The sequence below is a fragment of the Dreissena polymorpha genome, chromosome 12 (genome assembly GCF_020536995.1).
Source record: "Dreissena polymorpha isolate Duluth1 chromosome 12, UMN_Dpol_1.0, whole genome shotgun sequence".
In the NCBI taxonomy this organism is placed as follows: domain Eukaryota; kingdom Metazoa; phylum Mollusca; class Bivalvia; order Myida; family Dreissenidae; genus Dreissena; species Dreissena polymorpha.
In genome coordinates, this window is record NC_068366.1 from 23,721,743 (window position 1) to 23,736,595 (window position 14,853).

The 14,853-nt window shown below is 36.2% G+C and overlaps 1 protein-coding gene across 1 annotated transcript in view; it reads right to left on the bottom strand.

Annotated features, from left to right (window-relative positions):
* The window catches only part of LOC127854245 (DNA-directed RNA polymerase III subunit RPC2-like), a 45,645-nt gene that overhangs the window by 706 nt on the left and 30,086 nt on the right, over positions 1–14,853 (bottom strand). The window contains exons 24-28 of the mRNA XM_052389264.1: positions 14,149–14,166; positions 6,835–6,940; positions 4,887–4,983; positions 3,760–3,957; positions 1,246–1,335 (exon numbers count right to left, since the gene is read on the bottom strand). Of these exons, the coding sequence (XP_052245224.1) occupies positions 1,246–1,335; positions 3,760–3,957; positions 4,887–4,983; positions 6,835–6,940; positions 14,149–14,166 (509 nt within the window). The remainder of the gene's footprint in view (positions 1–1,245; positions 1,336–3,759; positions 3,958–4,886; positions 4,984–6,834; positions 6,941–14,148; positions 14,167–14,853) is intronic.

The following is a 14,853-nucleotide window of genomic DNA, read 5'->3' on the forward strand; positions in this document are numbered from 1 at the left end:
TAACAAACAAGACTATCGCCAAGCAATATAAGTCCCCTACCGGTGAAAATCCACCATTTTCAGATTTTTAATTTTTATGTCCCCCACTATAATAGTGGGGGACATATTGTTTTTGCCCTGTCTGTCTGTCTGTTGGTCTGTTTGCGCCAACTTTAACATTTTGCAATAACTTTTGCTATATTGAAGATAGCAACTTCATATTTGGCATGCATGTGTATCTCATGAAGCTGCACATTTTGAGTGGTGAAAGGTCAAGGTCATCCTTCAAGGTCAGAGGTCAAATATATATGGCCAAAATCGCTCATTTTATGAATACTTTTGCAATATTGAAGATAGGAACTTGATATTTGGCATGCATGTGTATCTCATGGAGCTGCACATTTTGAGTGGTGAAAGGTCAAGGTCAAGGTCATCCTTCAAGGTCAGAGGTCAAATATATGTGGCCCAAAATCGCTTATTTTATAAATACTTTTGCAATATTGAAGATAGCAATTTGATATTTGGCATGCATGTGCATCTCATGGAGCTGCACATTTTGAGTGGTGAAAGGTCAAGGTCAAGGTCATCCTTCAAGGTCAGAGGTCAAATATATGTGGCCCAAATCGCTAATTTTATGAATACTTTTGCAATATTGAATATAGCAACTTGATATTTGGCATGCATGTGTATCTCATGGAGCTGCACATTTTGAGTGGTGAAAGGTCAAGGTCAAGGTCATCCTTCACAAGGTCAAGGTCATCCTTCAAAGTCAAACGTCATATAGGGGGATATTGTGTTTCACAAACGCATCTTGTTGTTTAATAAATATATTCGTTGCCATAGCAACCAGAGTAGGAACAAAATGCAATGACGTGCATATTGCCATCTATCCATGTTTCAAGTTTCATGAAAAAATATGAAGAACTTTTAAAGTTATTGCAGGATCCAGAAAAGTGTGACGGACTGACAGTCAGACTGACAAACAGAGCGCAAACCGTAAGTCCCCTCCGGTTTCACCAGTAGGGGACAAAAAGCCACACTCATGGAAAACCTGACTATATACTTGTGCGTTAAGGATCATCCAGGGGTGCACAGGCTAATCTGGATCTATGCTTTAAAACAAGACTGGGTTTTCCTTTAGAAGAGTCCTCCTTTACAACAAAAATCCATAAAAGCGGAAAGTGTTGTCCCTGATTAGCCTGTGCAGACTGTACAGGCTAATCTGGGGCAATAGTTGCTCAAATGTTGTTCAAGCCCCCAACATACCATCCAAGGTATCCCAGCAGGCCACACTGCTCACAGACGTCAACCTCGAAGGCATCACTGGAGATCATCAGACGCTCCAATAACAGCATGCTGTAGACAGAAAACATTCATCACAGTCATGTCTTGTACCAGTGATCTTCAGAGAATAGCTTTAATTAACCCTTAACCACTTAGATACATATTTTCAAGCATGTGTAGTTCATTAGAAAGTTATATTTAATTTAAGACCATTCTTACTAGATTTAAGTTTTTAAGGCTTCATCTCCAAACCTTTGATACTGATTAGCAGCAAACAGCATAAAACCTGAACAGTTTGCGAGTTACTCGCAGGCTGTTGTGGTTTTAAGCTGTTTGCACATAGCCTTTATTCACTTCGCTTCTACGTTGGAAAGGGTTAATTAAAATGGAATCTTGTAGTTGGTGGGTGTTACCAGGAAAAAGGAAAAGATTGTAATGATGTGAAAGATAAGCATTTCTGCGTCTTTGAAATTTTTTATCCTAATTGTAACATAATTATTTCATAATTAAAATATGCCCTACCATTATTTATAGGATGATATGTTGGATAACCTTTCAATCATGCATCATATTACTTTAAAATAATTTTTTGTAGGATGTTCTTTTTTGTTGATTTGGGGGTAAACCAATCCAAGTATTTAAACCTTTCCCCCAAAAGAAGCAAAGTGAAAATGGCTTTTGCAACCAGCAAAAAACCAGAACAGCCTGCGAGTAACTCGCAGTCTGTTCAGGTTTTATGCTGTTTGCTGCTCATCAGTATCTAAGGGTTGGAAATTAAGCCTTTAAAACTTGTATCTAGTAAAAGAAAAGTCTTAAATAAATTTAACTTTCTAAGTGACTACAAATGCGTCAAAATAGGTATCTAAGAGGTAAAGGGTTAAATAAGAATCTTAGTGGTAAAGGGTTAACTACGTATCTTAGTGGTAAAGGGTTAAATATGTATCTAAGTGGTAAATGGTTAAATACGTTTCTAAGTGGTAAAGGGTTAAATACGTATATAAGTGGTCAAGGGTTAAATACGTATCTAAGTGGTAAAGGGTTAAATACATATATAAGTGGTAAAGGGTTAACACAAACACATCATAAAATGACTGACAAAAATTCTAGTGTTTTTTCCAAAATCTGAAATCCACAAATCTACATTTCAATGGAAAGTCATAGTTTGAAAAACAATGAAATTTAATTCTGATGAATATTAATGATTTTACAGGAGAAGTCAGGTTAAACCTATTCATTTCAAACTTGTATAGTACAGGTAAGTGAAATAGAGTCAGAAACTGTTTTCCTGTCAGAGAGGTAATTTTTGTTTCAAACAAACTGAATATGGGAATTGCTAGGTTAGCTGCAATAAGTGTTGCATTGACTGTACCATATGCATGTACTGCCTGAAGCAATGAAGACCAGAAACTTCTTTACGGTATTAAAACATGGAAATTAAAACCTCGTTGAACAAGAGCTGTCAGAGGACAGCACGCTCTAATATTCGAGTGCTTGACAGTATAACGTAAGCCATCATGGAGAGGGGGGGGGGGGGGGGGGGGGGGTATAATGCGTGTGTGTGATCATTTAATAGATGATCTTTCAAAAATAAGAGAAAAAAAATATTTAATTTTTTTTTTGGGGGGGGGGGGGGGGGGGGAGAGGGGGTATAATGTGGGTGTGTGATCATTTAATAGATGATCTTTCATAAACAAGAAAAAAAAATTGGGGGGAGGGGGGGGGGGGGGGTTCTGGGGGATGGGGCATGGGGGATGGTTTGGGTGGAGTGCATTGTGGTATGTCAGGTAAGTGTTGTTTTGTCAAACTTTAACATAGATTTATCAATAATATGCATATTCTACGTATAAAAGGGGCCATAATTTTGTCAAAATGCTTGATACAGTTGTCTGCTCTTGTTTATAGGATAGCGTCATGTTGGTAAACAAGTATGCAAAATATGAAAGCAATATGTCAAGGGACACAGGAAATATTTGGGGTAGTACGCAAACTTTAACATAGATTTATCAATAATATGCATATTCCAAGTATAAAAGGGGCAATAATTCTGTCAAAATGCTTGATACAGTTGTCTGCTCTTGTTTATAGGTTGGGGTCATGATTGTTAACAAGTATGCAAAATATGAAAGCAATGTGTCAAAGGACATTGAAAATATTTGGGGTAGTACGCAAACTTTAACATTTGCACGCAAACGGACACGGCAAAGCCGACGCCGGGGTGAGTAGGATAGCTCCACTATATATATTCCATATAAATAGTCAAGCTAAAAACAGAAACAGGTATGATATGTATGATGTACATTACTAGTGTGGTGCTATCAAATTATTGGCGAACCCACAATCCTCCTTACACAAATAAAGATCATGGTCTTCACAAATGTCATCCAAATCATCATCACATCAATATAATAAAAAAATCTTTTATCAAGTCAAATTGCCTTAATCACATTACAATTGTTTAACAGATCATTCAACTTCATTCCTGTACAGAACACCAACCTGGCCCCGTATCCAATAAGACAGTCACGCTCCATTTCCCCAAGCCTGAGGCCTCCGTCACGAGATCTGCCCTCCGTTGGTTGCCGTGTCAATACAGCCCGGGGACCCTTGGCTCTGGCATGCATCTTGTCCAACACCATGTGCTTCAGCTTCTGGTAGTAGATTGGGCCATAGTACACATACACAGAGAGTGGCTCCCTAAAACAGAGGGGCAGTAGTATACATGCACAGAAAGGCTTAAAATAAAATAGAGGGAGGCATGACAATTGCCCTGACTTAGAGGATATCGTGTTTACTAAGTGACCAGGTCTCGGGTTTGATCCCCACTGTTAAAGCATTCTTAAGATCTTCTCAAGACACCAAGTACTGGTTCTACCCAAGAAACAGACTCAACAGTGTTCCAATAAGCCTTAAGCTTCCTCTGCAAAAAATATTAAACTAATTGGTTTCTACTAAGATAGCGGGGCAGTAATGGATTTAGGCGGAGAGTGGCTTCATAGCCTACACGCTTACATAAGTATATTACTATCAGACACCATAGACATGAACATGAAATGTTGGAAAGTAGGAAACATGAGATGTGTTTGTCAGAAACACCATGTACCCCTATTGCGCGACTTTGAAATAAAATTTAAATATATCATTTGGCAGGCTTAGAAATTATCTCCCTTTTAAAACTTATTACTTCCCTTGGATTGTATTGTTTTGACTTTTGACCTTGAAGGATGACCTTGACCTTTCACCACTCAAAATGTGCAGCTTCATGAGATACACATGCATGCCAAATATCAAGTTGCTATATTCAATATTGCAAAGGTTATGGCCAATGTTAAAGTTTTCGGACGGACACTTAGACAGACAGACAGACAAACGGACTGACAGTTCAACTGCTATATGCCATCCTACCAGGGGCATAAAAATGTAAACTTGGTTATGAAACAATGAGAACATGAGGCCCTGGCTAAAGGAGAGGACTTACAGAATATAGTTGTTTTTATTAATTGCAAAATGGTTACAAATGTGGAAAAACTAAAATGTACATTTATCCAATAAAATTGACTTGCACTATTACATACCTGAAAAACTCAATTGATACAAACTTTGTTTATAACATTTTCCAATCTTACCCAGTGATACCAGATGTGACATAATCCTTGCCTAGGTAGTTGAAACCATGACGAATCAGGTCTTCTGATAGATCCAATACCTTGTCACCACCAAACGCTGGAACACAACAAATGATATATCCAATACCTTGTTTCCACCAAACGCTGGAACACAACAAATGATATATCCAATACCTTGTCTCCACCAAACGCTGCAACACAACAAATGATATATCCATTACCTAGTCTCCACCAAACGCTGCCACACAACAAATATTTGTTATTCGGAACTCTCCAGTCTGGGTTTTTCCAATATTTGAGCACGCGCGGTAGGTACAAACAAAAGCTGACTAGCATATATTTAAAAGAGTATGAATCAATAATTTCTCTTATCGCTGAATAGTAAACACCACTTTTTCTTTCGTTATAGTTGATAAAAATACCATGATTTAATCATTTTTCTTTACATGAACTAATCTTGATCATGTTTAATTTGTAAGAAAACTATGTAACACAATATAATGCAAACAGCTTCGGTCACACAACTATGTAATTTCATTTACTGTGTGTAGGCTTGGGCATACAGTTTTAATGGAAGTTTGTCAACGAAACTACGAAGACCTTGACTCCATCGTATATATATATTATACTATTCAAATATATTTAAAATCATATAGACAAGTACCAAACAACAAAAACCTTACTATCCTCAGTCCATTTGTAGTACTAGAACTAATATATTGTTCCATATCAGTTGGACATTTATATGTCTATTGATACAGCTGATTCTTTTCTTTAATCTAATCTGAAAAGTAAGGACAATTATCCGCTAAAAACTAAGACCTTAAGATTAGAAGGCACGTCACTAACGAGCTTTACCATACATTACTTTTATTTGCTATATCTATAAAGCATGCCAAAAAAACAAGAACATGAATAATGTTTTGCAGAAGAAATATTGCATATATGCTATCAAGCTGTTTGCATAGGTTCCTTCATTACCATACAGCTGACAAAGTCTGTTTTTCATGTCTTTTAAGGATGTTAGCTACTGAACCCGGCTGTTCATCTGAACAGTGTATTTATACTTTAATCCCGTATTAAACGTCTGACATACATGTATATCAGTGTTAGATTTGTTATGTGTAATTATTAATATAGTTATAACAAAGAAAGACTTGAATTTTGACATTTCCTAAATAAACACTACTGTCTTTTAAATACATATTATTCACTACTGAATGGGAAGCAAATCAGATATCGACGTTACTGGTCATTACTGTATTAATTAATGACAATGTTTGTACCTCCCGCGCGCGCTCAGAAATCGAAAAAAAAAACAGCGCCGGAGTTCCGTATTAAATCTATTATAGATCCAATACCTTGTCACCACCAAACGCTGGAACAGAACAAATGCTTTCAAACAGCAAAAGGCACAGGAATCCATAATCAAGCAGTAGTGCATGATGCTGAGATAACACTGACAGGATATTACAGAAAATATATGTAGCATTCTATTTCATATAACTTCTTTTAGTTCTTATAAAAAACACATTTACTGTTATATCAACATAAAATACATAATTATGTCATATATACGCCATATACAATTATGTTATTATGGTTTCAACACCTTATTTTATTTTATGGATTCTTTAATGTTTTGTTTAAAAAAGAGAGAGAGAACTAAATAAAACAAGACTATTGCCATGCAATAAAAGTCCCCTACCGGTCAAACTCCACCATTTTCATCAATATTTCTAGTCTATTTGTTGCCATTACAGTTAGAATTATTAATGTATGAACAAAATGAAATGGCTTGCATAATTTCCATATTGCCATCTATATATGGTTCAAGTTTCATGAACAAATATGGAGAAATTTTAAAAGTTATCGCAGTATCCAGAATAGTGTGACAGACTGACAGAGCGCAAACCATAAGTCCCCTCTGGTAATAGAATTTTCCTACCTGTTCCATAATGGAATTTCCCGTCCAGTACCCCAGCCTTACTTCCTAGCAGCTCCATCAGTTTCCCAACAGTCATTCGTGAGGGGTAGCCATGAGGGTTCATGATCTGTCACAGACATACAGGCAGCGCTCTTATGAATCTGCACAGGCTAATCAGGGACAACACTTAACACTCGTGCATTAAGCACCATTTTCCCAGAGCAGGCTCATATTGCAATATGTAACCAATGTGTCATGTATTGTGTCACAATGACATTGATCAAATTTGGCTGTCATAGGATGTTACCTGAGGAAGTCTTTCGGCCCATAAAGTTGTGATCCCTAAAAAAGTTTGACTTCTTAATTAAATATTACTTTTATGTACTTAAACAGAATTTATATTAAGTATTTAGTAAGTTCTAATTCAAGTTCCTTTAATCAAGTGTTGATTCTTCAAACACAAAGACTTCAATTTTCCAGTGGGAACTTCATCTGCCTGAATTTTTTTTTTTTATTTAATGCCTATTTCATTCAAATGCCACAGTCCATGTAATTAAAGTAACAACTTAACAACAGCTGTTCCAAGACAGCGCGCTTTGGTTTCTTCCACTGTGATAGAGTAAAGTACATTTTCTGGCAGTACTCCAACTGTCACTGTCCTGTCAAAAATACCTCCACATACAACTTTGTCAGAGATCATTGCTTTAGTCTAAATACAGACTGACAGATTCCATGGTGATTCCAGTATACCCCCTTTACTTTCTATATGAGGAGGGGGGGTGTATTCACTGTAAAGACATATTTGATCATGAATAGCTGTAATAGTACATAGTTAGCTTTATGCAAAATGAAACCAGGAATTTGTATTACTAGAACAGACATGGCCATGAATATATTAAATAGATTTTCATCAATTTTAACCAATTGATTTGCGCCGTGCTCTGTGAAAAGGGGGTTTAATGCATGTACATAAAGTGTTGTCCCAGCTTAGCATTCCACACAGGCTAATCAGGGACGAAACTTTCTGCCTAAACTGGATTTTTGCTAAGAAGAGACTTTCTTTAAAAGTAAAATATCATAAATGTGGAAAGAGTGGTCCCTGATTAGCCTGTGCAGACTGCAAAGGCTAATCTGGGAAGGCATTTTAAGCACATGCATTATTATGGTGCATCAAAGGGATCGAAACTTTAACTTCTGCTGCAGCAGAAAAATCCTGCTAGACCAGCATTTATTTTAAGAATAAGCCCTTAACCCGTCAGCCAATCAAAGTTGAGCTTACAAACGGACGCAATAAGCTACACTTTGTACCTCTATGGAAACGAAATAGACCTGACAATAACTTAAGAAAAACTGCAACAAACTCATAATCTGTGTTAAATCAATTATTATTAAATTCTCATCCTTTTTTCGTAGTTGTTCATAAAATAATAATTTAGCTTTAAAATCTATAAGTCATGTAGGAACATGCAAATTTGGTTGATCAATTGCTTCAATGTTACATGATTTATGCCTATGTCTAATCTGATTCTGATTGGCTGATGCCATTATCTAACAAGAGCATCACCTTGGGGGTGCAGACCGCTCATCTATTTTTCTTTTTAAAGGTGTAGGGACCTATCTCAATTTCAATCACAAAGGAGGGAGGGTTGGAGTGGAGATGGGTGTATAGTGTGGGGGTGTGGGGGGATTCTTGGGTGGGATGGTTGGACGGTATTTCAAAAATAAATAATAAAAATAAATATTTGTGTTTTTTAACCATGTTTAAAAAAAAAGGGGATGTGTTTGTCAGAAACACAATGCCCCCTATCGCGCCGGTTTGAAATTATTTTTATTTTTTTTTACCTTTGACCTTGAAGGATGACCTTGACCTTGAACTTCCACCACTCAAAATGTGCAGCTTTATGAGAAGGTAGCTTTGAAATATTATTTGTTTACCTTTGACCTTGAAGGATGACCTTGACCTTGAAGGATGACCTTGACCTTGAACTTCCACCACTCAAAACGTGCAGCTTCATGATAATGCCGCTTTGAAATTATTTATTTTTTTACCTTTGACCTTGAAGGATGACCTTGACCTTGAAGAATGACCTTGACCTTAAACTTTCACCACTCAAAATGTGCAGCTTCATGAGAACGCTGCTTTGAATTTTATTATTATTTTTTTGACCATGACCTTGCAGGATGACCTTGACCTTGAATTTCCACCACTCAAAATGTGCAGCTTCATAAGAACGCCGCTTTGAATGTTTTTTATTTATTTTTTTACCTTGAAGGATGACCTTGATTTTCCACCACTCAATATGTGCAGCTTCCTGATAACGCCGCTTTGATTTTTTAAATTTTTTTTACCTTTGACCTTGAAGGATGACCTTGACCTTGAAGGATGACCTTGAACTTGAACCTACACCACTCAAAATGAGCAGCTTTATGATAACCCCGCTTAGAAATATTTTTGTTGACCTTTTACCTTGAAGGATGACCTTGACCTTGAAGAATGACCTTGAACTTCCACCACTCAAAATGTGCAGCTTCATGATAACGCCGCTTTGAAATTTTTTATTTGTTTTTTGACCTTTGACCTTGAAGGATGACCTTGACCTTGAAGGATGACCTTGAACTTCCACCGCTCAAAATGTGCAGCTTCATGAGAAAGCCGCTTTGAATTAAAAAAAAAAAAATTTACCTTGAAGAATGAGCTTGATCTTGAACTTCCACCACTCAAAATGTGCTGTGCAGCTTCATGAGATACACATGCATATCAAATATCAAGTTGCTATCTTCAATATTGAAAAAGTTATGGCCAATGTTAAAGTTTTCCGACGGACAGACACAATAAATTTGACATTTGACCTTGACGGATGACCTTGACCTTTCACCACTCAAAATGTGCAGCTCCATGAGATACACATGCATGCCAAATATCAAGTTGCTATCTTAAAAATGAAAAAGCCAATGATAACGTTTTTTCGCACGGACAGACAGACTGACTGACATACTGACGGACAGTACAACTGCTATATGCCACCCTACTGGTGGCATAAAAATTATTTTTTTGGGGTGGGGGGTGGGGGGGGGGTATAGTGTGAGGGTGTGGTGGTCATTTATTAGATGATCGGGGGTATTCGGGGTGGGGGGGGATTCGGGGGGGGGGGGTGGTTTGGACGGAGTATCAATCGAATCTAATCATAAATAAAGAAGTTATGGCAATTTTAGCAAAATTCAATAATTTGACCTTGAGAGTCAATGTCATTCAAAGGTCAAGGTAAAATTCAACTTGCCAGGTACAGTACCCTCACGATAGCATGAAAGTATTTAAAGTTATTTCGTAAAAATGACAACTAGAGTTATGCAACTTGTCCTTTACTGTCCCCTTATGATAGTTTGTGAGTGTTCCAAGTATGAAAGCAATACCTATGATACTTTAGGGGTAAAGTGGACCAAAACACAAAACATAACCAAATTTTCAAGTATAAAGGGCCCATAATTCTGTCAAAATGCCAGTCAGAGTTACATAACTTTGCCTGCAAAGTCCCCTTACGATAGTTAGTAAGTGTTGCAAGTATGAAAGCAATAGCTTTGATACCTTAGGAAAAAAGTGGACCTAAACACAAAACTTAACCAAATTTTCAATTTTCTAAGTATAAAAAGGGCACATAATTCCATCAAAATGCCAGTCTGAGTTACATAACTTTGCCTGCACAGTCCCCTTATGATAGTTAGTAAGTGTTGCAAGTATGAAAGCAATAGCTTTGATACTTAAGGAATAAAATGGACCTAAACACAAAACTTAACCAAAATTTTCAATTTTCTAAGTATAAAAAGGGCACATAATTCTGTCAAAATGCAAGCCTTTGGTGCACCATACATTATGCCCATTTTGGGCAGAGCATGGCCCATTTATTCTCAATTAAAAAAACTGCAAAGGCAAGCAAGGTCTGCATTATCCTACTGAGAGTCAGCTACTGATTATATATGTCAGCTACTGATTATATATGTCAGCTACTGATTATATATGTCAGTCACTGATTATATATGTCAGCTACTGATTATAAATGTCAGCTACTGATTATATATGTCAGCTACTGATTATATATGTCAGCTACTGATTATATATGTCAGCTCCTGATTATATATGTCAGCTACTGATTATATATGTCAGCTACTGATTATATATGTCAGCTACTGATTATATATGTCAGTTACTGATTATATATGTCAGCTACTGATTATATATGTCAGCTACTGATTATATATGTCAGCTACTGATTATATATGTCAGCTACTGATTATATATGTCAGCTACTGATTATACATGTCAGCTACTGATTATATATGTCAGTCACTGATTATATATGTCAGTCACTGATTATATATGTCAGTCACTGATTATATATGTCAGCTACTGATTATATATGTCAGCTACTGATTATATATGTCAGCTACTGATAATATATGTCAGCTACTGATTATATATGTCAGTCACTGATTATATATGTCAGTCACTGATTATATATGTCAGCTACTGATTATAAATGTCAGCTACTGATTATACATGTCAGCTACTGATTATATATGTCAGTCACTGATTATATATGTCAGTCACTGATTATATATGTCAGCTACTGATTATATATGTCAGCTACTGATTATATATGTCAGTCACTGATTATATATGTCAGTCACTGATTATATATGTCAGCTACTGATTATAAATGTCAGCTACTGATTATACATGTCAGCTACTGATTATATATGTCAGCTACTGATTATATATGTCAGTCACTGATTATATATGTCAGCTACTGATTATATATGTCAGCTACTGATTATATATGTCAGCTACTGATTATATATGTCAGCTACTGATTATATATGTCAGCTACTGATTATATATGTCAGTCACTGATTATATATGTCAGCTACTGATTATATATGTCAGTCACTGATTATATATGTCAGCTACTGATCATATATGTCAGCTACTGATTATATATGTAATTTACTGATTATATATGTCAGCTACTGATTATATATGTCAGTCACTGATTATATATGTCAGTCACTGAATATATATGTCAGCTACTGATTATATATGTCAGCTACTGATTATATATGTCAGCTACTGATTATATATGTCAGTCACTGATTATATATGTCAGCTACTGATTATAAATGTCAGCTACTGAGTATAAATGTCAGTCACTGATTATATATGTCAGTCACTGATTATATATGTCAGCTACTGATTATATATGTCAGCTACTGATTATATATGTCAGCTACTGATTATATATGTCAGTCACTGATTACATATATCAGCTACTGATTATATATGTCAGTCACTGATTATATATGTCAGTCACTGATTATATATGTCAGCTACTGATTATATATGTCAGCTACTGATTATATATGTCAGCTACTGATTACATATATCAGCTACTGATTATATATGTTAGCAACTGAGTATATATGTCAGATACTGATTATATATGTCAGTAAATGATTATATATGTCAGTTACCAATTATATATGTTAGTTACTGATTATATATGTCAGTTATTGATTATATATGTCAGTTACTGATTATACATGTCAGCTACTGATTATATATGTCAGTAACTGATTATATATGTCAGTTACTGATTATACATGTAAGCTACTGATTATATATGTCAGCTACTGATTATATATGTCAGTAACTGATTATATATGTTAGTTACTGATAATATATGTAAGTTACTTAATAAATATGTCTGTTACTGATTATATATGTCAGTTGTTGAATATATGTCAGTTACTGATTATATATATCAGTTACAGATTATTACGACATTTAAGTGAAGTTTTATTTCAATATCTGTAGTAGATATAAATATATAGATTATTTTGCATGCAAACATTAACCAGCATTTTCTAATTACAACAAGAGTGCCAAACTGTCACAAGATACGCCCGTTCGAAGGTTTTGGACACCATGCTCAATGCTTAAAATGCACTAAGTGACCTCGAGACCTAGTTATTGACCCAGTATGACCCATATTTGAACTTGACCTAGATATCATTTAGATGTAACTTCTGACCAAATTAGGTGAAGATCAGATGAAAACTACTTCAATTTGAGAGCGGACACCATTTCAAATGCTTGAAATGCACTAAGTAACCTCATGACCTAGTTTTTGACCCGGCATGGCCCATATTTGAACTTGACCTACATATCATCTAGACACAACTTCTGACCAAATTTGGTGAAGATCGGGTGAAAACTACTTCAATTAGAGAGCGGACAGCATGCTTAATCCTTGAAATGCACTAAGTGACCCCGTGACCTAGTTTTTAACCCGGCATGACCCATATTCGAACTTGACCTAGATATTGTCTAGACACAACTTCTGACCAAGTTTGGTGAAGATTGGATGAAAACTATTTGAATTAGAGAGCGGACACTGCTGTGGACGCCGCCCGCCCGCCGCCCACCAAGGGTGAAACTATAATACGTCCCGTTTTTAAAATAGGGCGTATAAAAAGGAAAAAAAAGTTCATTTTTATTTTGAGGGGGGGGGGGTTGAGAGGGGGTATAATGTGGGTTGTGGTCATTTATTAGACAATCTTTCAAAAATAAAACTAGATGCAACTGCTGACCAAGTTTGGTGAAGATCGGATGAATACAATTTGAATTAGAGTCCGGACAAAGTGATGCCTTCCGCCCGCCGCCCGCCGCCCGCCCGCCGCCCGCCCGCCCGCCCGCCAAGGGGTTTCACATAATACGTCCCGTATTTTATACGGGCGTATAAAAAGTGGGATAATTCCACTTAATTGCACATCAGGGTTATGGAACTTGATAAGTGACCTCACGCAAAGACCTAGAACACATATGTTAAGTTTCATTTGAATACCTGTAGTAAAATCAAAGGTATGGAGATTTTGCACATTCACCTTAACCAGAGCATTCGATAGATGCCATAGCCAACAAATGGATCTGTAGTATAACATGATAAATAGTCAAACTAAAAACTGAATATATGACCTGCCTACTGGACAAACTGGTCTTAATGCATAAGGCTTAATTGTCATCTCATATTAGCCACTGAAGTCCACACAGGCTAATCAGATTAGCCTGTGCAGTCAGCACAATCAGGGATGACACTTTATGCTGTTAATGGTATATTTCGTTTGAAGGAAGTATCTTTTTAGCAAAAATCCAGTTAAGGTGGAAAGTGTTGTCCCAGATTAGCCTAAGCAGACTGCGCAGGCTTATATGGGACAACACTTTACATATATATGAATTAAGAATAGTTTTCTGAAAGCAAGGGTCTAATGAAAAAATAAACTTACCACATCTGGACAGATTCCCTACAACACAAAAAGATTGAATTAGATAAACAATAGTTCCCAACTTACATTGTTCAAAGTGTAAACACAATATTTACAGCATGTATTTATGAACACTTTCTCAACTTTGTGATTTAGAAGCTTTAGCAAAGACAATATTATCTAAACAACAAGATGTGTTTGTGAATCGCTATGTCCCTCTCCCCATATATTTGACCTTTTACCTTGAAGGATAATCTTGACCTTTAACCACTCAAAATGTGCAGCTTCATGAGATACACATTCATGCCAAATATCAAGTTGCTATCTTCAATACAATTTATTGCAAAAGTTATGGCCAATGTTAAAGTTTGACACAAACAAACCAACAAGCAAACAGACAGGGCAAAAACAATATGTACCCCAGTATAGACTGGGGGACATAAAAACCAATGGGCTGATATGAGCATGGTTAAGTTTTAACCTTTTGCCATCCAGAAGCAAAGTGAAAATGGCTATGTGCAAACAGCATAAAACCAGAACAGCCTGCGAGTAACTTGCAGTTTGTTCAGGTTTTATGCTATTTGCTGCTCATCAGTATTGTAGGGTTGGAAATGAAGCCTTCAAAACTTGAATCTATTAAGAAAGGTCTATAACTAAATGTAACTTTCTAAGTGAATACAAATGCTACAAAATACATATCTGAGTGGTACGGGTTAAGTGTCTCAC